Source organism: Salvelinus fontinalis, chromosome 13 (assembly GCF_029448725.1).
Source record: "Salvelinus fontinalis isolate EN_2023a chromosome 13, ASM2944872v1, whole genome shotgun sequence".
NCBI classification, from domain to species: Eukaryota; Metazoa; Chordata; class Actinopteri; order Salmoniformes; family Salmonidae; genus Salvelinus; species Salvelinus fontinalis.
In genome coordinates, this window is record NC_074677.1 from 29,592,141 (window position 1) to 29,618,777 (window position 26,637).

At 43.1% G+C, this 26,637-nt stretch overlaps 1 protein-coding gene and 1 non-coding gene across 2 annotated transcripts in view; one reads left to right on the forward strand and one right to left on the reverse strand.

Moving 5' to 3' along the window:
- LOC129868392 (vacuolar protein sorting-associated protein 37D-like) overlaps positions 1-13,732 on the forward strand; it is a 46,773-nt gene extending 33,041 nt beyond the window's left edge. The window contains exons 3-4 of the mRNA XM_055942333.1: positions 6,014-6,096; positions 12,749-13,732. Of these exons, the coding sequence (XP_055798308.1) occupies positions 6,014-6,096; positions 12,749-13,279 (614 nt within the window). The 3' untranslated portion in view covers positions 13,280-13,732. The remainder of the gene's footprint in view (positions 1-6,013; positions 6,097-12,748) is intronic.
- Positions 13,733-14,267: 535 nt separating this feature from the next.
- Positions 14,268-14,338, reverse strand: trnav-uac (transfer RNA valine (anticodon UAC)). Its single transcript has one exon. It is a non-coding gene; the product is annotated as a tRNA-Val (tRNA).
- Between the last annotated feature and the right edge of the window lie 12,299 nt (positions 14,339-26,637).

Consider the following 26,637-nt stretch of genomic DNA (forward strand, 5'->3'; position numbering starts at 1 on the left):
GTATTCGCCATGTGCTTGTACTTGTTGGATGTGGGTGATGTTTTGGACAGTCCAGAGATGGAGATGAGGGCCCATCTACAGGTGGTTCATCGCCCCTTGATTCATCATCTCCCCAGCCTGGTTCATCACCTGTCCGGCACCTCTCTCCAACACCTAGGCCCTTCTCACAAACACCCAACCCACTGTCCAGGCGCACCTGTGCCCTCTGCCATGCAACTCCATCAACCTCCACCCCATCTCCCTGATCCATCTCTCCGAGAAAGACAGCTGAGGATCCTTTGGACACTGACATTATGCAGTGGGTGGATGACTTAAATAAACTGCACCAGGAGTTACAGAAACAGCAACAGAGTCCAGCAAAGGCCGTCTACGATGTCATGGTACAATGGATGATGTCTATTCCTGATCAATGTCTCCTGTTTGTCTCACCGCAAAAACTGTTGTGTGCTTTTTTTCTTTCTCATTCATACATACATTAGGGTGGTGGGTAATTTACTGGGGATTTGTGTGCAGTACAGTAAAGTTGTACTGCTTTGTAAATGATATCAAATCCAAATAAATTTTTATTGGTCACATACACATGGTTAGCAGATGTTAATGCGAGTTTAGCGAAATGCTTGTGCTTCTAGTTCCAACCGTGCAGTAAAATCTAACAAGTAATCTAACAATTTCACAACAACTACCTTATACACACCAGTGTAAAGGAATTAATAAGAATATGTCCATATAAATATATGGATGAGCGATGGCCGAACAGCATAGGCAATAGTAGATGCAGTAGATGGTATAGAGTACAGTAGATACAGTTGAAGTTGGAAGTTTACATACACCTTACACGGAACCCAAACCGGCTGTGCGCGTGCGCCATCGTGCGCTATCGTGCATACATTTATTTGTCCCCCTACACCAAACGCGATCACTACATGTAGGTTAAAATATCAAAACCAATTACATTCATTTGGGGCCAGGTCGAAAAGCATTAAACATGTATGGCTAGTTAGCTTGCACTTGCTAGATAAATTGTCCTATTTAGCTAGCTTGCTGTTGCTAGCTAATTTGTCCTGGGATATAAACATTGAGTTGTTATTTTACCTGAAATGCACAAGGTCTTCTATCCCGACAATTAATCCACACATAAAACGGCCAACCGAATCGTTTCTAGTCATCTCTCCTCCTTCCAGGCTTTTTCATCTTTAAACTTATAATGGTGATTGGCATCTACACTTTTACCACGACAACCGGCATAAAACATTTCGTCTTTCAATCACCAGGGTACCTGATTCTATAAACCAATGAGGAGATGGGAGAGGCAGGACTTTAAGAAATAGGAATGACTTCAATTTTAGCCCTTGCAACGCAGACGCTCGTTGATGAGCACGAGCAGTGTGGGTGCAATAATTGAAAAACATAGATTTCTAAATTTATTTTGCGATGCTCGCGCTAGCAATGTGTCCGGTCTGGTCAGCCTGTTAGCCAAATACATTTAAACTCAGTTTTTCACAATTCCTGACATTTAATCCTAGTAAAAATACCCTGTCTTAGGTCAGTTAGTATCAACACTTTATTTTAAGAATGTGAAATGTCAGAAAAATAGTAGAGAGAATGATATTTCAGCTTTTATTTATTTCAACACATTCCCAGTGGGTCAGAAGTTTACATACACTCAATTAGTATATGGTAGCATTGCCTTTAAATTGTTTAACTTGGGTCAAACGTTTCGGGTAGCCTTTCACAAGCTTCCCACAATAAGTTGGGCGAATTTTGGCCCATTCATCCTGACAGAGCTGGTGTAACTGAGTCAGGTTTGTAGGCATCCTTGTAGGCCTCCTTGCTCGCACACATTTTTTCAGTTCTGCCCACAAATTTTCTATGGGATTGAGGTCAGGGCTTTGTGATGGCCACCATAATACCTTGACTTTGCTGTCCTTAAGCCATTTTGCCACAACTTTGGAAGTATGCTTGGGGTCAGTGTCCATTTGGAAGACCCATTTACGACCAAGCTTTAACTTCCTGACTGATGTCTTGAGATGTTGCTTCAATATATCCACATACTTTTCCTACCTCATGATGCCATCTATTTTGTGAAGTGCACCATACCCTCCTGCAGCAAAGCACCCTCACAACATGATGCTGCCACCCCGGTGCTTCACGGTTGGGATGGTGTTCTTTGGCTTGCAAACCTCCCCCTTTTTCCTCCAAACTTAACAATGGTCATTATGGCCAAACTGTTCTATTTTTGTTTCATCAGACCAGAGGACATTTCTCCAGAAAGTATGATCTTTGTACCCATGTGCAGTTGCAAACCGTAGTCGGGCTTTTCTTTATGGCGGTTTTGGAGCTGTGGCTTCTTCTTTGCTGAGCGGCCTTTCAGGTTATGTCGATATAGGACTCATTTTACTATGGATATAGATAGTTTTGTACCTGTTTCCTCCAGCATCTTCACAAGGTCCTTTGCTGTTGTTCTTGGATTGATTTGCACTTTTCGCACCAAAGTACGTTCATCTCTAGGAGACAGAACGCGTCTCCTTCCTGACCGGTATGACGGCTGCGTGGTCCAATGGTGTTTATACTTGCGTACTATTGTTTGTACAGATGAACGTGGTACCTTCAGGCATTTGGAAAATGCTCCCAAGGATTAACCATACTTGTGAACCATACTTGGCTGATTTCTTTTGAATTTCCCATGATGTCAAGCAAAGAGGCACTGAGTTTGAAGGTATGCCTTGAAATACATCCACATGTACACCTCCAATTGACTCAAATTATGTCAATTAGCCTATCAGAAGCTTCTAAACCCATGACATCATTTTTCTGGAAGTTTCCAAGCTGTTTACAGGCACAGTCAACTTAGTGTATGTAAATGTCTGACCCACTGGAATTGTGATACAGTGAATTATAAGTGAAATAATCTGTCTGTAAACAATTGTTGGAAAAATGACTTGTGTCATGCACAAAGTAGATGTCCTAACCGACTTGCCAAAACTATAGTTTGTTAACAAGACATTTGTGGAGTGGTTGAAAAACAAGTTTTACTGACTCCAACCTAAGTGTATGTAAACTTCCAACTTCAACTGTATGCTTTGGACATAGGCCCCCATCCTCTTATTGAGATACCAGATCACTTTCATGTGAGACATATCATTGCAACGTATATATTGGTACTATTGTCACATCATATGTGTATAGTTGCATGTATTTAGCGTATCTTAACTGGATATGGCCGATACCTTGCATCGCAGACTGCCATCAGGACCATTGAGAAAAAGCCCTTGTTGTAGTAATTGCTGCCCGAGTTTGCCAGGTCTTGGATCCGAACATGTTTTCCGTCGACAGCTCCTGCACAATACGGATAATTCCAACGATCCCCAAAATCTCTGCAGATTTCTGCCCATTGTGCTATGGAGGGATAAACAAAAAAAATCCTCTTTCAAGACATGCCAGATAGCCTGGCACACTTCCGTGACGATGGCACAAACTGTTGAGATTCCTAGCTTATAAATTATAACTTGCAGTGATACTTGTCCGTGTGCTGCCACTCGCCAAAAACCAAAGGGTCACACAGCCTTTGTGCAGCAATTACGGGCAAGCTGTGAGTTCTCTCGTACGAGATGTAAGGGGAAAGCCGCCAAAGTCGTCAAATCTGGCAACCGACATATGAAAGTATTGAACATGTCTTTCCTTGTCAATGCTTCGCATAGGTTGTACAAGAGACGTGTATTCTCCATTTTCTCAGTTTTTTCTTTCTTCTTCTTCTCCTGAGTAGTAATAGCAGTTCAATCTCTTGCTGTTCAAGCTCTAGCAAAAGCAATTCAAAAAGAGACATGTTTGCTTCTGTGGCTAAAAAGTTGTATCGTAAAGCATTGAACACCAGACTAGCCTGACATGTAGCTAGCATTTGTAAACAGGCATATAACACCGGATCCGGAAGTTCAAACGTTGTTGCTAGCTAGATTGAAAAAGAGTTCCTCGGCTCCTCTTGCTTGGTAGCTTCTCTGGTTCTCTAAGCCCCTAGTGGATATACACTACACAAGGCGGACTTCCTCTCTGGGGAACAACTCCACTCACGAACATGCATGCATGTACTGTAGATCTACGCACGTTAATCGTGTAGACCCCTTAATGGACGGATCAAAATGTACAGAATGGATACCTGGAAGAAAATGGGGAAGGATCATACTTTTTCAATTTCAGTCCAGGGGATGGGCATGTAATTTGTAATTGATGAAATTTAAATATTTCTCAGGGGTTTTAGAATTAGTTGCTAGTTGCTAAGCTATATATCGATGTGTGCCCATCACACTGATTGAAGTGGATTTAACAAGTAAGTTTTTCACACTCAGTGTATAATGTGATCTATAACATTGCTTTGGTTTGCGAAACAAGCTGTAAAATATGTGATTCCGATGCATATTGGGATATCGTTGTTTCGTATCTTAGACATTCAGAGGCTGACTTTGCTTGGGAAAAAATAAAATTATGTCACTAGCAATTGATTAAGCTATTCACTTCAGCCACCCCTCAGAGCCTGGTTCCTCTCTAGGTTTCTTCCTAGGTTCCTGCCTTTCTAGGGAGTTTTTCCTAGCCACCGTGCTTCTACATCTGCATTGCTTGCGGTTTGGGGTTTCTGTATAAGCATTTTATGACATCTGCTGATGTAAAAAGGGCTTTATAAATAAATGTGATTGATTGATTGACTCTCTGTAAAATAGAAGAGGTTTAAACCCAGATAGCTTTTAGGGAATCACTTGTGACCTTCTCTCATTGGGTTAAGGTAGGCCTAACTTGGGGCCTCCCGGGTGGCGCAGTGGTCTAGAGCACTGTATCGCAGTGCTAGCTGCGCCACCAGAGTCTCTGGGTTCGCGCCCAGGCTCTGTCGCAAACGGCCGCGACCGGGAGGTCCGTGGGGCGACGCACAATTGGCTTAGCGTCATCCGGGTTAGGGAGGGTTTGGCCGGTAGGGATATCCTTGTCTCATCACGCTCCAGCGACTCCTGTGGCGGGCCGGGCGCAGTGCGCGCTAACCGAGGGGGGCGGGTGCACGGTGTTTCCTCCGACACATTGGTGCAGCTGGCTTCCGGGTTGGAAGCGCGCTGTGTTAAGAAGCAGTGCGGCTTGGTTGGGTTGTGCTTCGGGGGACGCATGGCTTTCGACCTTCGTCTCACCAGAGCCCGTACGGGAGTTGTAGCGATGAGACAAGATAGTAATTACTAGCGATTGGATACCACGAAAATTGGGGAGAAAAGGGGATAAAATTTATTTAAAAAAAAAAAGAAAAAAAAGGTAGGCCTAACTTTTCAAAGTACCATTCCCAGATTCCTAATGATGTCTCAGATTTAATCAATCGACAGCCCATGCATCCCATGAGAAACCGGGGAGCCACAATGGAGCAGGAGTCATGTGACAGCTCTCAGTTGTCTCTCTCCAGAATGAAAGGACTCCCCCAACCCCCATAGCCTAGCCTATACTGTATGTCCACATCACATTTCATTAATAACGCTCTGTATTCCACACAGCCTGCTCAAGGATCTTTACCATGAGCCACAACCTTCTGGCCTGCAGCCCTGTGTATCATAATTCCTGCGGTGCCATGTAATGCTTACAGTACGAAGAACCGTTTCTAAATCTGCATATTTAAGGCTCTGGTCTGTCCAACAAGTGAGGGTAAACGGTAGACATGTTCTCTGCAATCCATTTTGTTGAAATTATTATTTTGGGGTATAGAGGAGGGTCACTTGTTTTATTTCCAAGCATTCAGAGAGGGTTTAGGTCAAATATATTTTGCTGGAGGCAGGGCCATCCATTTTCATTTCAGAGGTCCGATTTTGAAATAATGTTCATTCCCTGAAAGGTTATTTGTTTTTAAATGATTTAATCTCACCTGGTTTCTCAGTGACTAAACCACCCTCAGTCTTGAGCTAGTCATAAGTCACTCTTTTGGTAGGCTCTTTTTCTCAACTGTTCCCTCTGTCACTGTCATTCCCTGTGAATAAATGATGTTTCTTTGTCCTTGCAGAGGCCGACATACAGAAGCACAGCCTCCAGACAGCACAGAATCTTCTCCAGGAAGATGTGGCGCGTGCTGAGGAACAGTCTGAGGTAAATCCAAAGCCTGAATTCTAATGTTTAGTATTAGCATAAACAACTGAGTGTGTTCTTTGCATTGTCAGCACTAGTGTAGTATAATTGAAAAGCCTCCATGCCAGTCAACAGCCAGGCCACTTTTGTTCATTCTGCACTCCGGTAAAGATGGACAGATTACTGCTTGTTCTAGGAATAGTCCATGAAACTCATGCACACTTGAGTATTCAAGAATGCAGGAGTTATGATCCACACTGTACTGGTTGCCTTTTTCAAGTGAGATTTTAAAAAAAATAAAAAAATAAAAAATAAAAAATGTTTTCTGTGCACTATACTACATCTATCTGGTCACGATTTCAATAGAAATGTCTACAGTTTGAAAGAGAGCATTTGCCTAGACCTTTTGATTCCAAAAGAACAGGGTCTTTCAAATGTTAATTTGCGCATTAAACACACAATGTTATTGACAACCAGACAGTTAACAGAAATCCATACATGGGGATGATCCGCTCCATTTCCAAAAATGTCCACCTAGACTGAGCAATAGTGTAATCACTGTTCAAATCAATCGACAGCCCATGCATCCCAAGAGAAACCGGGTAGCCACAATGGAGCAGGAGTCATGTGACAGCCCTCAGTTGTCTCTCTCCAGAATGAAAGGACTCCCCCAACCCCCATAGCCTAGCCTATACTGTATGTCCAGATCACATTTCATTAATAACGCTCTGTATTCCACATAGACTGCTCAAGGGTCTTTACCATGAGCCATAGCACAGAACCCCCCCTAACGCTTCATCTTAGTACGTGTGATATTCCACAAATACCTGTGCGTGAAGGAAGACAGGGAATATTGATAATGTTTACAGTGCTGGGAAATGTAACACTCAAACACTGACATGGTTGGGTGGATTTACAGATATAGGCCTACCTTTGATGAATTATAGCATGTGCCTACATTTACATAAATGTGTATATTCAGCTACTTTTTAATGTGTACTGCAGGTTAACCGTCACGGTTTACTGAAAGATGTAAATACCTCAGTAACCTAAAGCTTCAATTTGATATATCTACACTCAACAAAAATATAAATGCAATATGTAAAGTGTTGGTCCCATGTTTCACAAGATAAAATAAAAGATCCCAGAAATATTCTCTAAAAGCTTATTTCTCTGATCAAGTCTATGTGAAGGAGATGTGTCGCGCTGCATGAGGCAAATGGTGGTCACACCAGATACTGACTGGTTTTCTGATCCACGCTCCTACCTTTAAAAAAAAAGGTAGCTGTGACCAATAGATGCATATCTGTATTCCCATTCATGTGAAATCCATAGATTAGGGACTAATGAATGGGTGGACCTGGCTCTCAAGTGGGGGGGCTATGCCCACCCATGGCTGCGACCCTGCCCAGTCCATAGATGAATGAATTGATTTCAATTGACTGATTTCCTTATATGACTGTAACTCAGTAAAGTATTTTAAATTGTTGCATTTATATTTTTGTTCAGTGTACTTTCAGCTCGATACACTACCCAGCAAACATGCCCACATTGGCACAAAGTGGGCCCAATGCGGTCTGAAATGTATAGGCTCCCTACATTGGGCTGATGCAACTTTGCTTATCGGCTCCACATTGGCTCCAATGCGCGTGCATTGCAATGATGTCCAAGGGGGAAAACGATGGCAATGTCCGAATACCCATATTTGCATCCTAAATAGGAAGCAGTTTAAGTATGCGGAAAAATAAAGTTTAATAGTATGTGACATTTCGAAAATCTAGTATACTTTAAAATGCACGGATGTCATAATACTTTTGGCTTTGACTGTTACACACGCCTCTATAAAGAGGGAACGCAACTCCCTGCTGCAACTCAAGTCTCCGTGAAGCGAAAGAGGTATGAACTGTAGGTGCAAGAAAGGACGACAAAGGCAGAATTTACCATTACTAGGATTTATTTCCTACACGGTAATATGGGGAAAAGGGGCTGGACGGAACCAAAGGAAAGAAAATAAATATCAAAGCTCCCCCTCTCCTATCTAACCTGCCTACCCACTTAACTTACCTAATTTAGCACCACCTGGTGCCCTAACCAAAATACAGGGGGTGGTCCGCCCAGGTCTTACCTAGTGTGCCTAGACATTGAATATACTACGGGTATATGTATGCCCTCGGGCCTCTTGCCTAAGCACTCCCTAAGTGCCTTCCCTTCCCCCCTGTGAACAAATGAAACAGAATAATGATTAACAATTTCACAAACACCTTACAACAAAACTGAGTAAACTAACTCAGGCCACTAAAGAAGCTTTGACAAAGCAACAAACACAGAACTCTTTCTAATGATTTCTCCAAAACATTCAATCTCCCTCTAATCTTTTCTCCAAAATATTCAATCTTCCTCTAATCTCTCCAAAACATTCAATCTCCCTCTAATCTCTCCAAAACATTCAATCTCTCTCTAATCTCTAATCATTTATTTTCTTCTGAACAGAACACTGGCTTTTATATCTTCAGGTGGCAATGGTGATTAGAGTCAGCTGCTTCTTGACGAGGGGGCGGGGTCAGCTACAATCATCAATTAGCCTGGGGTCGACCAATCAGCTGGTTGGGGAGGCTTCCAGGAAGCCATCTCCTGAAACACACACTCAAATACAACACAGAAACTGGGGAACGTAACATTGACAACAGCTGATCAATTAGATATGGGGATGCGCTACCGAAATTAACGAATAGCGGGAAACAACGCCATCGCGCATGACGTATTTTCAGTATGCGAAAATAAAAATGTTGCATATTATGTGAATTTTCTAAAAACGAGTACGCTTCAATGCCAGGATGTTATGATAATTTCGGCTCTTCATCTGGCATATCCGCATTGGAAGAGGTGGGCTGCGAGTAATAGTCCTTAGTTCTCTTCAAGTAGCCAAACAATACAACTAGTCTACTTAAATGGAGCCGAATAGCGATGTTTCTGCGGTGGTGTTCAATAGTAGGCCAAGTAGTTTTTGTTCTCCTTCAAATTAACAAGATAATTGCATCGTATGCTTTTTGTTTTCTCATTGAAAAGTGTTTCTTGTTAGCTTGGCCTTTGTCAGAGCTTTAAAACTAAATAATAAACCATATTTTGATTAATGAATGTGTTGGTAGCGGGGACTCTGGGTGTGGCTGCGTTATTGATGTTAATCAGACCTTTTGATTTTGATATTGTTTGTTTTAGTTTTGTAGGCTAGGCTACCTATTTAATTATTTAAGTATGGATCAAGCTTCAGCAGTCAGTCTGATCTCGTTCCCAATTATCAGTGCTTTACATGCTGACCAGCCCGGACACGTCGGGTGCGCTAGCGTTGCAAAATAAATTTAGAAATCCATGTTATTCAATTCATGTTATTCAACGAGCGTCTGCGATGCCAAGGGCTAAAATAGAACTCCTTTCTATTTCTGATGCAGATCGAGCTGAAAGTCCTGCCTCATCCATCTCCTCATTGGTTTATAGAAGCAGGTACCCACGTGCCATCTCCTCAATGGTTATACCCACGTGGGTGATTGAAAGGCGTACTGTTTTGCTGGTGGTCGTGGTAATACTATGAAAGTTTAGATGCGATCACCATATAAGTTCAAAGATGAAAAAGCCTGGATGGAGGAGAGATGACTAGAAACGATTCAGTTGGCCGTTTTATGTGTGGATTAATTGTCGGAGTAGAGGACCTTGTGCATTTCAGGTAAAATAACTCAATGTTTCTATCCCAGGACAAATTAGCTAGCAACAGCAAGCTAGTTAAATAGGACAAATTAGCTAGCAAATGTTAGCTAACTAGCTAAATTGCCATACATTTTTAATGTTTTTAGACCTGTCCCCGAATTAATGTAATTGGTTCAGAGTTTGTTTTGATATTTTAACCTGCGTGTCGTGATCGCGTTTGGTGTAGGGGGACAAAATAAATGTATGCACGATAGCGCACGTGCGCAGCCGGTTTGGGTTCCGTGTTAGTTTTATGTTGCTGTCCGGCGTTTCTGAAATTGCGATGCAGCAGACGGTCTACGTTTTTCTGTGCAATAGCCTTTCGATTTTAACATTAAAAGGTTTTATGTGTACTAGGATATTTGATTTAATTTATATACAGTTACAGTCAAAAGTTTGGACACACCTACTCATTCCAGGGGTTTTCTTTATTTTTACTATTGAGATAAAGCCAAGAGTGTGCAAAGCTGTCATCAAGACAAAGGGTGGCTACTTTGAAGAATCTAAAATAAAAAATATATTTTTATGATGATTCCATGTGTTATTTCATAGTTTTGATGTCCACTAGAATATAGTAAAAATAAAGAAAAACCTTGGAATGAGTTGGTGTCCAAACGTTTGACTGGTACTGTATGTTACAGGACTATGGTTTCACTAATAAATATTGAAATTGAGCCAAATTATCTGTCTCTGTCTTCAGTCCATTTTAAATAGGATAGATGGGCTACGGTATATGTTGAATGTGATAGTCTGCCTATAACTTGCCTGAGTAGGGCCTATAACTACATTCCTATTCTATTCAGAGTTTAGATAAATTAATTGAATTGGAAATGAGCCATTATCAGGCTGGTTAATGCTATGCACGTCTGGAATTTTGAAAAATCCACCCGCACTCTGCCACACACCTACTCAGCCAGTCAGGAGCCGCTACTGCGTTGGTTGCAGCCATGGCATACTGCATACTTTTTACTAAATGGTACGTGCTAAATAGTATGCGACAATGAGTACATATTATGCAGTTTAAGTATGTAGTATGCTAGTATGGGTATTCGGATATAGCCTATGTTGTTTTCAGTAACTTATTTGTTCTTGTAATATCGCAAACAGATGTGGCTAGCCCATCTTAATGTTTCCAGCTTTAAGGTATTTAGCAAAGACAACCAAGTTGTTGCTTTCATTCATACATTTTATTAGAGAAACTGTTAAGTCTAATATGTCACATGTACTTAAAGCTGGAATCCTTAAATGGTGAAACTGCCACATCCATTTGCGATATCACAACAACAAAGAAAGTTACTGCAAACAACACTTTTTTTTCACCTCGGAAATCATTGCACATGTGCCAGAAGAGCATACTGCATTTTTTTTACCATGCTGCACGACGCTCCTCAGCTTGACAAAAACAAACAATCACGGAGGTGGGGCGGCCAGTGGCACAAATTCCCCCTACTGCGGATTCCATCTTTGTCTTTATAGAGACTTCAATGTTGACAGTGTACAAGATCAAATATTTTTGGCATCACACAACAGAACACTCTCAGTAATGGTTGCACAAAAAGAACTGTGTGCAAACCACATCCCAAAATATTCTAATGAGCCTCTGCCTCTATATTATGAAGTAGCTAGGCTTGGTGTGGGCTAGCCTGTGCACACCTTGCCAACCGCACAGGGCCAATGGAAATGAAGTCACGGGGTCAAGTTTGCTGGGCACATACCGGTATGTTTTTACCCTTGTGTGAAAGGTTATTTTTTACCAAACAATTTGTGCAACCTCGACACATTTAATCCGCCCTCGTACTGTCCTAGGTGATAAAACATTTTTATTTGGCGAGGAACACATGGCGCAACACATTTATTGAGCTTGATCCATTAGCAAGTGGTCCTTGTAATCCTTCATTTCACAAACCCTTTAAGTAGGTGACCGAATGCATAACTGTGAACAGACTACCGTCCTATACAGCACATTCCCATCAAGAGAAAGGCTTACTTCCAGAGACTACCCCCCACACACAATCCTTCCAACAGTTTTGATTTATCCATGCAAGGCTGTCCAGCTCACAGACTTAAATAAACTGTGCTTCCTCCACCTCATACAACCCCGATTGATGGCTCCATGACTCAAAGTTGTTAGGGCAGCAGTCAGCCTGATTGATTGGGTGACCCTCATCATAATAGGACTGTGTTGAGTGATGGCTCTTAGCCAGCACTGAAAAAACATGGGTCTCTCAAAAATAGACGACCCTCAGCCCATTTGTTTATGAGATGGATTTCTCTAACGTATAGCATTAAGGGTGGGTCCTTTTGCGTGTTCCAGCCTTCTAACACCATTTGGTTTTATGTATCGCCGCACTATCTTTAGCGGCTCCCTGTTGAAGACGCCAGATTTCAGCCCCAGAGGCTGAAGGTAATATCATAGTGTTGATTATGTCAAGCCCTCTACAGCTGGCAACTGTGAAGAAAGAAACAGTGTCCAGGGCAATTATGGTGGTACTGTGGGGACCATTTGCACTGATCCGATATGGAAGAGACACAGTAATGACCCAAGCCTTTTTTTGTGTGCGTAGCCAGTAGCTGCCTGTTAATTGAGGAATTTCCATTGGCTGTGCTCAGACAGAGGTTAGAGTGTTTGGGGAGGTGGGCTGTGCGTGCATACTAGACTGTCATTAATTATTCACTCCCCCCATACTGGGCTAGACGGGTCTTCCACCTGCTCCCCATCACTGGGGGCACAGTTGCCAGTCAGACTGATTACAATCATTCTAGGACTGTTCCAGTGGAAGTGTGGTGAACACTGTATTAATGGAAAAACATAAGTTAATGTGAAATCTACATTTACATGTGAGGCTGTGTTTGAACTGTTCCCAGGGGTTGGGAATCCTTTTGTTTGAATTCCTGTCTTCTGATACCTGTTTATTTGTGGGCCTCTGATTTGCAGGACCTCCTGGAGAAGTTTATGGAGGGGACCGTGCCCCTGGAGGGGTTTCTGGACTCGTTCCAAAGCTCCAGGAAGAGCTACCACATCCGCCGTGCTCAGGCCGAGAAAATCCAGGAGTTCAACCGAGCCAAACGGAATTCCAGCAAACCCAAAAAGCCAGAGGAGCGAGAGGACAAGATTCGGGACGAGAACCCGGAACCCCAGCGGACCAACGGCTTCATGGCCCAGGGCCCGCCCCGGGTCTTCCAGCTCCGCTACGGCCTCACCCCCGCCATCCTGCTTCCCCACTTCCCCCTGCCACCATCCTCCACCACCTCGCCATCTGCCCCGACCCACACTAGTCTACCTCCGCTGGACTCCCAGCCGGGCCAGACCCAAATCCTGAGCCCCAGTACCCCGCTCTCTGGACATGGGCATCCTGTGAACCTACGGGTCATTGGACAGTTACCCGGAGGCTGGTCAACCAGACCGATGCGGTTACAGCAGCTCTATAGACCCGCCCCTCACCAGCCTGAGCCTCCATACCGATAACAGAGGCATGGGCCCTAGAGGTCTCTAGACATGGAACCAAACAGTGGCTACCAGACTCATGCACGCAAAGATGGCTTTTGAAGCGTTTGTGGAATTGATCTGAAACATATGTTCGCCATCCATGACACAAAACGTAAACATACCTAAAATGGGATATAACCAGAAGCCATAAAGCACAGAATAAGTTTAGTTGAAAGCAAGGGAGTAAATGAAGGAGAAACAGGGCATGGTTTTCATTTTTATTTGAATGTTACACTTCCAGGGCGTCACCGGGTTGTAAAGCACAGCTATGATAAGGAAATGTCACAGATGGACTAGTGTCTCCAGCTTGTCATAAAGGACCCCATTGTCCATCCATCCGACTGAGAATTGCAAGGTTTCTATGAAATGGCCTGGTGTCGTTTTGCTGATGATCAATAAAGTCCAAATCATGGTTTTTATTATTAACCTAAATCCTTGTTGTTACTTGTTTCATAGTTAGATCCAAGCAAAACAGTCATATTTATGCAGCTTTGGAACCATTTCCAAGCCATCTTTCTGAAATTGCAACACAAAGATGAACCAAGAACACGATATGTGGCAGTGTTTATGCAGCTTCCCTTTTCAAATGCACATTTAGGGCAGATGGTCTTCAAAAAATGGTGTTGTCACATGGATTGTTACAGTCATTGTTATCTTTGGACCGGCTCCCAAATAGGGCTACATTTTCTAAAAGGTCACCAAGATTCTCAGCCGAAGTTGATTACCGTCACAAATAAACCTTGAAGAGCGCCAAACTCTGTGTTATTTCACAAACAGTGTTGAAGCGTTCACATCGGCAAATTATTTACTTATGGAAATCCTATTTGAAATGACCAGCAACAAAGGCTGTTTATTTATTCTGATAGATGAGAAACTGCCTTTACATTTTAGTCATTTAGCAGATGTTTTATACAGAGCGACTTACAGTAGTGTGTACATACATTGTTTTTGTACTTTTGCATACTGGTTCCCCATGGGAATCGAACCCACAACCCTGGTGTTGTAAGCACCATGCTCTACCAACTGAGCCACACAGGACCTTTCAGGACTTCAGCTTTTTTCTCTCCTCCCAACTGAGTAGGAGAGCATGTACATTTTATCTCAGTGAGAAAGCCAACCTTCTGCAGGCTGATCTTAGACAGCACATACTGTTATGATTTAATATGAAACAATTAATTTCCTCAAATTTCCTTACTACCAGTCCAGCATATAAATGCACTTTGGGGAAAATAGGATAATTAAGCAATAAGGCCAGATGGGGTGTGGTGTATGGCCAATATACCACGGCTAAGGGCTGTTCCTATTCACGACACAACGCTGAGTGCCTGGATACAGCCATTAGCCTGGGTATATTGGCCATATACCACACCCCATCGGGCCTTATTGCTTAAGGCTCCAAAGTGAGGGTGAACTTTATAGCTCAGATCTTGTGCCCTCTCATAGGAGAAGCCTGCCAGGGCAAGCCAGAGCGAACAACCAAGACTTCACTGTGGTCACAAACAAGTCTTCCCCTATGTCCTCAATATGTTATTATGGCAATAAGATTGTACGGAGCTTATAAGTGACTTAAGGGCCAAGAATTAGAGGACTTTATTTAGCCCACATTAATTGTTGACCAGGCCTTTCAGCTCATGTTGGAGTACTGAAGTTACTCGTGTTTTAACATTTGTGACAGTGTGGATTTTAATTCTAACCCAGATATTAGGCCTAATGATAATAAACAGAAGCTATCACAAAAGTCTTTATGAAAGGGAATGGTGTACATATCAATGTGAGGTTTCCATTCTGTTTCAGGATCACAACTAAAGCTTTTAGCATTTTGTCCAGTATAGTATCTTTCTCTTCCCTCCTCAAGGTAACTGAATACTCCTGCATCTTTCCTGAAAATGGATGGGAATGTGAATTACAGTACATCAAATTGAATGTGGTGGTTATTCACTAGCCAAAAACAATACTATTGAGATGAAAAGCCCACAGCTTTTCATATCAGTGGATTGTGGTTGCAAGCGCTTCTACAAAATGCCCAGTGTATGTCAAAATGTATCAGTGTGTATTCCATTGAAAATGAGCACTATATAACACTCAAGTCAAGTCAATTTCTCCTTTCTGCCTGTTGTGTATTTAACTGCAATGTCTCAGTATGAATGCGTGTGGCGTATGAAAATATGAGTGGGGCAGGCCACTCCGTAAATGTCTACTTGTATGGATGTCTGGACACTGAACTGCCAGTGACCTGATTGCGTGAGGAGAAAAAAACAGAGTCGGCGCTGTGTGTGGTGAAGCAAACTAAATGAGAGACAACAATGATTCGTTACAATACTTACATCACTTACTATGAATTCATTGATCTCATTATTTAAGCTTGGCCTACATCATTCAACATTATCAAATCTTATGCTAAAGCCTACAGTATATCGTAAATTAAAGACGTTGGCCTTACTTGTATTCCCTGCAGGCGACACGCAGAAAGCCTGGCCATCTCTCGGTTGACACACCCCCCCCATGGGTCATCTGGAGTCTCATCAGCCTCATGTGCTCTCTCTAACAGGCCCCAGGGGCAACACAGTGGCTGGACAGAGGGGGCAAGGCTTGACAATGGGTAGTAGAACCACAGGCCTTGTCAAATAAAGGAATGTTTCCTGCGCTCTTTAGCAACATTTTATGTCAACAACAGCTGTTGTCACTGGTGGTTTATCTGACAAAATTGCCCTCTGTCATCAGCTAATTTCTAACCTTTAGCTCTATGTCTTTGGGCAAGGAGTTTTATTTTAAAAGTACCCATGCTCGGGGCCTCCCGAGTGGCATAGCGGTCTAAGGCATTGCATTGCAGTGCTAGGGATGTCACTACAGATCCGTGTTCAATCCCAGGATGGGTCACGACCGGGAGAATCGGCGCTCAATTGGGCCAGCGTTGTCCGGGTTAGGGGAGGGTTTGGCCGGCTAGGATGTCCTTGTACCATCGCGCTCTAACGACTCCTTGTGGCGGCTGGGCGCATGCACGCTGACATCGGTCGACAGCTGTACGGTGTTTCCTCTAACACAATGGTGTGGCTGGCTTCTGCGTTAAGCGAGCAGTGTGTCAAGAAGCACTGCGGCATGGCGGGGCCATTTTTCTGAGGACGCAACATTCGCCTCTCCCAAGTCTGACATTAAAAAAAAGAAGTACCCATGCTCACTTTCTCCCAGTGTTTTTTGTCCCTGCCAATTTAATCTAAACTCAGCAAAAAAAGAAATGTCCTCTCACTGTCAACTGTGTTTATTTTCAGCAAACGTAACGTGTAAATATTTGAATGAACATAACAGGATTCAACAACTGAGACATAAACTGAACAAGTTCCACAGACATGTGATTAACAGAAATTGAATAATGTAACAGTCAGTAACAGTCAGTATCTGGTGTGGCCACCAAAGTAACAGTCAGTATCTGGTGTGGCCACCAGCTGCATTAAGTAATGCAGTGCATCTCCTCCTCATGGACTGCACCAGATTTGCCAGTTCTTGCCGTGAGATGTTACGCCACTCTTCCACCAAGGCAACTGTAAGTTCCCTGACATTTCTGGGGGGAATGGCCCTAGCCCTCACCCTCCGATCCAACAGGTCCCAGACGTGCTCAATGGGATTGAGATCCGGGCTCTTCGCTGGCCATGGCAGAACACTGACATTCCGGTCTTGTAGGAAATAACGCACAGAACGAGCAGTATGGCTGGTGGCATTGTCATGCTGGAGGGTCATGTCAGGATGAGCCTGCAGGAAGGGTACCACTTGAGGGAGGAGGATGTCTTCCCTGTAAAGCACAGCGTTGAGATTGCCTGCAATGACAACAAGCTCAGTCTGATGAGGCTGTGACACACCGCTCCAGACCATGACGTACCCTCCACCTCCAAATCGATCCCGCTCCAGAGTACAGGCCTCGGTGTAACGCTCAGTCCTTCGATGATAAACGAGAATCTGACCATCTCCCCTGGTGAGACAAAACCGCGACTCGTCAGTGAAGAGCACTTTTTGCCAGTACTGTCTGGTCCAGCGACTGTGGGTTTGTGCCCATAGGCAACGTTGTTGCTGGTGATGTCTGGTGAGGACCTGCCTTACAACAGGCCTACAAGCCCTCAGTCCAGCCTCTCTCAGCCTATTGTGGACAGTCTGAGCACTGATGGAGGGATTGAGCCTTCCTGGTGTAACTCGGGCAGTTGTTGTTGCCATCCTGTACCTGTCCCGCAGGTTTTTTCCCCCATTTTACCCCCACATTTATTTAACCAGGTAGGCCAGTTGAGTACAAGTTCTCATTGACAACTGCGACCTGGCCAAGATAAAGCAAAGCAGTGCGACAATAAACAACAACACAGAGTTACAAGTGGGATAAACAAGCGTACAGTCAATAACACAACAGAAAAATCTATATACAATGTGTGCAAATGGAGTAAGGAGGTAAGGCAATAAATAGGCCATAGTGCGAAGTAATTACAATTCAGCAAATTAACACTGGAGTGATAGATGTGCAGATGATGATGGGCAAGTAGAAATACTGGTGTGCAAAAGAGCAACAACAACAAAAAGTAAATAAAAACAATATGGGGATAAGGTAGGTAGTTGGATGGGTTATTTACAGATGGGCTGTGTACAGCTGCAGCGATCGGTAAGCTGCTCAGATAGCTGATGCTTAAAGTTAGTGAGGGAGATATAAGTCTCCAACTTCAGTGATTTTTGCAATTCGTTCCAGTCATTGGCAGCAGAGAATTGGACGGAAAGGCGGCCAAAGGAGGTGTTGGCTTTGGGGATGACCAGTGAGATATACCTGCTGGAGTGTGTGCTACGGGTGGGTGTTGTTATAGTGACCAGTGAGCTGAGATGAGGCAGAGCTTTACCTAGCAAAGACTTATAGATGACCTGGTGCCAGTGGGTCTGACGACGAATATGTAGTGAGGGCCAGCTGATGAGAGCATACAGGTCGCAGTGGTGGGTGGTATATGGGGCTTTGGTGACAAAACGGATGGCAGTGTGATAAACTGCATCCAATTTGCTGAGTAGAGTGTTGGAGGCTATTCTGTAAATGACATCGCTGAAGTCGAGGATCGGTAGGATAGTCAGTTTTACGAGGGTATGTTTAGCAGTGTGAGTGAAGGAGGCTTTGTTGCGAAATAGGAAGCCGATTCTATATTTAATTTTGGATTGGAGATGCTTAATATGAGACTGGAAGGAGAGTTTACAGTCTAGCCACCTAGGTATTTGTAGTTGTCTACATATTCTAAGTCAGAACAGTCCAGAGTAGTGATGCTAGTCGGGCAGGCGGGTGCTGGCAGCGATCGGTTGAAGAGCATGCATTTAGTTTTACTAGCGTTTAAGAGCAGTTGGAGGCCACGGAAGGATTGTTGTATTGCATTGAAGCTCGTTTGGAGGTTTGTTAACACAGTGTCCAAAGAAGGGCCAGATGTATACAGAATGGTGTCGTCTGCGTAGAGGTGGATCAAGGAATCACCCGCAGCAAGAGCGACATCATTGATATATACAGAGCAAAGAGTCTGCCCGAGAATTGAACCCTGTGGTACATCCCATAGAGACTGCCAGAGGTCCGGACAACAGGCACTCTAATTTGGCACACTGAACTGTCTGAGAAGTAGTTGGTGAACCAGGCGAGGCTGTCATTTGAGAAACCAAGGCTATTGAGTCTGCCGATAAGAATACTGTGATTGACAGAGTCGAAAGCCTTGGCTAGGTCAATGAAGACGGCTGCACAGTACTGTCTTTATCGATGGCGGTTATGATATCGTTTAGTACCTTGAGCGTGGCTGAGGTGCACCCATGACCAGCTCGGAAACCGGATTGCACAGCGGAGAAGGTGGGATTCAAAATGGTCAGTGATCATTTTGTTAACTTGGCTTTTGAAGACTTTATAAAGGCAAGTCAGGATGGATATACAGTTGAAGTCAGAGGTTTACAGACACAGGCTGGAGTCAGTAAAACTCGTTTTTCAACCACTCCACACATTTCTTATTTACAAACTATAGTTTTGGCAAGTCGGTTAGGACATCTACTTTGTGCATGACACAAGTCATCCCCCCCCAAAAAAAATTCAAAAAAAAAAATCCCCAAAGAATTGTTCACAGACAGATTATTTAATTTATAATCACTGTATCATAATTCCAGTGGATCAAAAGTTTACATACACTAAGTTGACTGTGCCTTTAATCAGCTTGTAAAATTCCCCCAAAATTATGTCATGGCTTTAGAAGCTTCTGATAGGCTAATTGACAGAATTTAAGTCAATTGGAGGTGTACCTGTGGATGTATTTCAAGGCCTACCTTCAAACTCGGTCTCTCTTTGCTTGACATCATGGGAAAATCAAACGAAATCAGCCAAGACCTCAGAAAAATAAAAATTGTAGACCTTCACAAGTCTGGCTAATCCTTGGGAGCATTTTCCAAATTGAAGGTACCACATTCATCTGTACAAACAATAGTACGCAAGTATAAACACCATGGGACCAAGCAGCCGCCATACCGCTCAGGAAGGAGACGTGTTCTGTCTCCTAGAGATGAAAATACTTTGGTGCCAAAAGTCCAAATCAATCCCAGAACAACAGCAAAGGACCTTGTGAAGATGCTGGAGGAAACAAGCACAAAAGTATCTATATCCACAGTAAATTATTCCTATATCGACATAACCTGAAAGGCCACTCAGCAAGGAAATAGCCACTGCTCCAAAACCGTCATAAAAAAGCCAGACAACGGTTTGCAACTGCACATGGGGACAAAGATCGTACTTTTTGGAGAAATGTCTTCTGGTCTGATGAAACAAAAATAGAACTGTTTGGCCATGTTTGGAGGAAAAAGTGGGACGCTTGCAAGCCGAAGAACACCATCCCAACCGTGAAGCACGGGGGTGGCAGCATCATGTTGTGGGGGTGCTTTGCTGCACGAGGGACTGGTGAACTTCACAAAATAGATGGCATCATGAGACAGGAAAATTACGTGGATATATTGAAGCAACATCTCAAGACATCAGTGTGGAAGTTAAAGCTTGGTCGCAAATGGGTCTTCCAAATGGATAATGACCCCAAGCATACTTCCAAAGCAAAATGGCTTAAGGACAACAAAGTCAAGGTATTAGAGAGGCCATCACAAAGCCCTGACCTCAATCCTATAGAAAATTTGTGTGCAGAACTGAAAAAGCATGTGCGAGCAAGGAGGCCTACAAACCTGACTCAGTTACACCAGCTTTGTCAGGAGGAATGGGCCAAAATTCACCCAACTTATTGTGGGAAGCTTGTGGAAGGCTACCCGAAACATTTGACCCAAGTTAAACAATTTAAAGGCAATGCTACCAAATACTAATTGAGTGTATGTAAATCATGACCCACTGGGAATGTGATGAAAGAAATAAAAGCTGAAATAAATCATTAGCTCTGCTATTATTCTGACATTTCACATTCTTAAAATAAAGTGGTGATCCTAACTGACCTAAAACAGGGAATTTTTACTAGGATTAAATGTCAGGAATTGTGAAAAACTGAGTTTAAATATATTTGCTAAGGCGTATGTAAACTTCCGACTTCAACTGTAGGTCTGTAACAGTTTGGGTAGACCCCCTTTGAAGAGGGGGATGACCGCAGCAGCATTCCCATCTTTAGGAATCTCGGACAATACGAAAGAAAGGTTGTACAGACTAGTAATAGGGGTTGCAACAATGGCGGCAGATCATTTTAGAAAGAGAGGGTCCAGATTGTGTAGCCCAGCTGATTTGTACGGGTCCAGTTTTTTTTAGCTCTTTCAGAACATCTGCTATCTGGATTTGGGTGAAGGAGAAGCTGGGGAGGCTGGGCAAGTAGCTGCGGGGGGTGCAGAGCTGTTGGCCGGGGTTGGGGTAGCCAGGAGGAAAGCATGGCCAGCCGTAGAGAAATTGAAATTCTCGATTATCGTGGATTTATCGGTGGTGACACAGTTTCCTAGCCTCAGTGCAGTGGGCAGCTGGGAGGAGGTGCTCTTATTCTCCATGGACTTTACAGTGTCCCAAAACGTTTTGGAATTAGTGCTACAGGATGCCAATTTCTGTTTGAAAAAAGCTAGCCTTAGCTTTCCTAACTGACTGTGTGTATTGGTTCCTGACTTCCCTGAAAAGTTGTATATCGCGGAGACTATTCGATGCTAGGGCTGTACACCACAGAATGTTTTTGTGCTGGTCGAGGGCAGTCAGGTCTGGAGTGAACCAAAGGCTATATCTGTTCTTAGTTCTACATTTTTTTGAATAGGGCATGCTTATTTAAGATGGTGAGGAAATTACTTTTAAAGAACAACCAGGCATCCTCTACTGACGGGATGAGGTCAATATCCTTCCAGGATACCTAGGCCAGGTCGATTAGAAAGGCCTGCTCACAGAAGTGTTTTAGGGAGCGTTTGACAGTGATGAGGGGTGGTCGTTTGACCGCGGACCCATAACGGATGCAGGCAATGAGGCAGTGATTGCTGAGATCCTGATTGAAAACAGCAGAGGTGTATTTGGAGGGCAAGTTGGTCAGAATAATATCTATGAGGGTGCCCATGTTTACGGATTTAGGGTTGTACCTGGTGGGTTCCTTGATAATTTGTGTGAGATTGAGGGTATCTAGCTTAAATTGTAGGACGGCCGGGGTGTTAAGCATATCCCCTTTTAGGTCACATAACAGAATGAACTCTGAAGATAGATGGGGGGAAATCAATTCACATATGGTGTCCAGGGCACAGCTGGGAGCTGAGGGGGGTCTATAACAGGCAGCAACAGTGAGAGACTTATTTCTGGAGAGATTCATTTTTTAAATTAGAAGCTCGAACTGTTTGGGCATAGACCTGGAAAGTATGACAGAACTTTGCAGGCTAACTCCTCCCCTTTGGCAGTTCTATCTTGACAGAAAATGTTGTAGTTGGGGATGGAAATCTCAGAATCTTTGGTGGCCTTCCTAAGCCAGGATTCAGACACGGCAAGGACATCAGGGTTGGCGGAGTGCGCTAAAGCAGTGAGTAAAACAAACTTAGGCAGGAGGCTTCTGATGTTAAATTGCATGAAACCAAGGCTTTTATGGTTACAGAAGTCAACAAATGAGAGTGCCTGGGGACACACAAGGCCTGAGTTAGCCATTACATCACCCGAGGAACAGAGGAGGCTATTAAAACTGGTTGTCTAGTGCGATATGGACAGAGAATAAAAGGAGCAGATTTCTGGGCGTGGTAGGATAGATTCAGGGCATGATGTACAGACAGGGGTATGGTAGGGTGCGGGTACAGTGGAGGTAAATCTAGGCATTGAGTGACAATAAGAGAGGTTGCATCTCTGGAGGCACTAGTTATGCTAAATGAGGTCACCGCATGTGTGGGAGATGGGACAAAAGAGGTATCTGAGGCACGTTGAGTCGGACTAGGGGCTCCGCAGTAAAATGAAACAATGATAACTACCGTAAACAGCAGTATACAAGGCAAATTGACATTAGAGATATAAAGCGAGGCATAAAGCAATCACAGGTGTTGATTGGGAGAGATAGCTAAGACAACGGGTAAGACAACAACAGCTAATCAGCTAAGACAACAACAGGTAAAATGGCATTGAATGGGCAGAGAGGGTCAGTTAACTACACACAGGGCCTGAGTTTGAGGCTGGGGCCGACAGATATATAAAATAAACAAAATGGAGTAACGAACAGTCCAGCAGGCATCAGCTATGTAGCCAAGTGATCATAGTGATGTTCAGATGTACCGATGTGTGCAGGTGTTGTTACACGTGGTCTGCCACTGCGAGGACGATCAGTTGTCCGTCCTGTCTCCCTGTAGTCTCCCTGTAGCGCAGTCTTAGGCGTCTCACAGTACAGACATGGCAATTTATTGCACTGGCCACATCTGCAGTCCGCATGCCTCCTTGCAGCATGCCTAAGGCACGTTCACGCAGATGAGCAGGGACCCTGGGCATCTTTCTTTTGGTGTTTTTCAGAGTCAGTAGAAAGGCCTTTGTGTCCTAAGTTTTCATAACTGTGACCTTAATTGCCTACCGTCTATATGCTGTTAGTGTCTTAACGACCGTTCCACAGGTGCATGTTCATTAATTGTTTATGGTTCATTGAACAAGCATGCGAAACAGTGTTCAAACCCTTTACAATGAATATCTGTGAAGTTATTTGGATTTTTACAGACAGGGTCCTGAAAAAGGGACATTTCTTTTTTTGCTACATTTATTAGGAAGAAACACTCTTTTTGAATTCATGAAAGCAGCATTGATAATGTTAGAAATATGGACTGATCAGGAACAGCAAATACTTCAGGTTTGAGATATTCACTTACATTAGAGCACACTGAATGCAGCATTTTGCTCTAGTCTTAACCTACCACACCCTAACATTGATGTGATCTTATAAAACGTGGCCATGTGTGGAATAATTACCATTTTCCCCATAGTAACCCAGTCAATGCAAATTAAATGTTTTGGCACAGTGATTAGGTGGGCCTTCAATTTCCTTGAAGCTTAACTCCAACTCCAATCCTTTGCATACACACCATAAAAATCATCAGCTATATTTCATAGTTGAATGATAAATTTGATCTATGAAAGCAGATTTGCCTTTTTCCTATGTACAGTATAGAGATTTAAGTCAGGTGAATGTTTGATGTTTAATTAAGGCAGAAATATTTCATATTTATTTTCCCTTCAACTTTTCACAGTATGGGATCAGGTGAAAACAATGTGTGCGCGTGCGATTGTTTGTGTTGCTTATTAGCCCTATCAAATGCCCCTGTAGGGGTTGTTCGGGGAGGGGGGTTCAGTCAAGTGAAGGCCCAACGAAAGACAGGGTCAGTTGAAAGGCAACACAGGGAGAAGCTGTGATGTTCTGTCCAGACAGTTATCCGCCTTTGATCTTTTAGCAGGGTCTATCTGGTGAGTGGTTTGGGTTAGAACTGAATTTGAGGAGAGGAAGGGGCAGGGCCGATCAATGTCAAATTCACGAGAGCCGTATCAAATTAACATAAGCCCCTATGCCCCAAAGACAGGGGGCTGTAGCACAGCATATAGTCCATCTCACTCAGTCTCCCTTTCCCTGGCTGATGTTCTCTTGCTTGCTAATCCCCAATTTGGTGCCCATCTGCATGTTTTAAACATCCCATCGTGAGTGTGCTACATGTTACGTAACTGGCACATCCCTGCTGACATTAAGATGCTGTGGGCGTAATAGGGAAAATGAAATAATTTTGACTAGAGCCCACACAACGCCTCCAGAGAATGCCACGCAGAGCGAGTGGCATAAACAAGTCCTGTACCCTAGAGAGAAACTCTATGGGAGGTTGGGGGGACTGAGGGGTAACCGAGCAAGGGGTGAGTACAGTGTCCACTTTAGTCAGGGAGCTGTTGTGAGAGCTGCCACAGCCTATTAAGGTATGGGCTGACATTAATTGAGGGAGTCTTCGAGTGCATTCACAAACCAGCTCAGACAGAGTTTACTGGGAGAAACCATCCCTGTTGCTTCCGGACCTCCCTCAACCTGTTAAGCATATGTGCATGCACAAACGCAGGAATGAACAAACACACACACACACACACACACACACACACACACACACACACACACACACACACACACACACACACACACACACACACACACACACACACACACACACACACACACACACACACACACACACAGTAAGTATGTATGGTGTATGTGTGCCTATTGGGAGTTAAATTTAGTTTATATCTGCCTGGTTGCCTCGACATAAACATTCTCCCTACGGTTGATGTGTAAAGGGGGGAAATATCCCTATTGCTTTCTGTTTAGGATTTAACCAGTCTAATTAATTCAGATGCAATGAGTTGATGCATTTTGAGTGTGTATCATATTTGCCTTGCGTAATTGCCGCTCTCGGAGGGACTGAAAGTAAGCCTAATTGAAACTCTGTAACACTGTGGCTTTGACCATTCAGAGTATTTTGCATAAGAGTTGTTATATGTTTATTGTCATAACAGAGACCATCGATTGTGTGTTGGCTTTGGTATCAATAGGTGAGGTTAGGGTGCTCTGTACTGAGCAACATGCATGATGTTGATGTTCAAAGTCTGACTAGGAAGCCAACACTAAATATAACAAAATATTGCTATTATGGAAAGGAATGGAGTTATTTTTTTAAGGCTAACCTTACGCTCACTCCTCTCCTGGGTGATGCTAATGCATCATCTTATGCCAACATGCCCAACAAGCATTAGTTGTTGAGCAATGACCAATAAAGAAATCATGCGTCAAGTAGGGGAGTTGGTTACATTGTCACAATAAATGGGATGTCATTTTTAATGTGCAAGGGCTGTGGAATATGTTTTTCAAGGCAGGATCAAGCCAAGTCTCCCAAGCTTTTGCCTTTAAAGGGGCAAAACCGCTGTTGAAACAATAACAAAGCGTTGCCCCCACCACTGTTTCGGTAAAAAGCTGAGGGATGGGGCTGGAGTAATGCAACCACTCAAATTCATAGACAGAGCTATGGATGTAAGTACTGACCATTATATCAAAATTATAGTTTTAAGCTTGTTTTGAGTCTATACAGAATCTGTTTACATTTATTTTGTTCACAAACATTGGAGTAAAACAAGCTTAGGCTATATTTTGGGTTCTGATTGGGTATGACTGTTGAACTAAAGCTCATGAGGCATTTATAAGTTAAAATTGATATGAAATAAATTGCCATCCTTGCACCTTTCTTAAATAATTCCCAATTTCTTCTAAAAATGATTTGAAATAATAATGAATAAAACATTTGGTCACCACACCTTGTTATTGGAGTTTCTACATTGCAGAACCAATTGTATTTTTGTAAACTTAAGTTGTAATGGAGACAAATGGCATGGACAAAATTATAATTATTGGCACCCCGGAGCTAGTACTTGGTTACACAGCCTTTTCCCATGACAACTGCAAACAAACACTTATTGTAGCCATATATGAGCTTGCTACACCTTTGTGATTTGGCCCACTTTTTTTTTTTACCAGCAAACTGTTCTAATTCTTCAATGTTTGAGGGGTGCCCTCCATCAACTTCTGTTTTATGATCTCACCGTAGATAATCTGCTGACTTAGTACCAGAGAGAGCAAAGCAACCCCACAGCATTATCAAAACTCCCCATGTTTGATTGTTTGAGAATTTCAATAAATGTTTCACAAAAATATATTTATTTCTGTAATGTTGAAAATTCAATTACGAGAAAATTCAATAATCAATGAGAAATTATTTTAGAATAAATCGAAAAATGTTTATTTTTTAAGTGCACAGATGCCAATATATATGGCCGCAATTAGATATTCTTAAAAAATCAATGGGTACATATCATTAATTTATGTCCA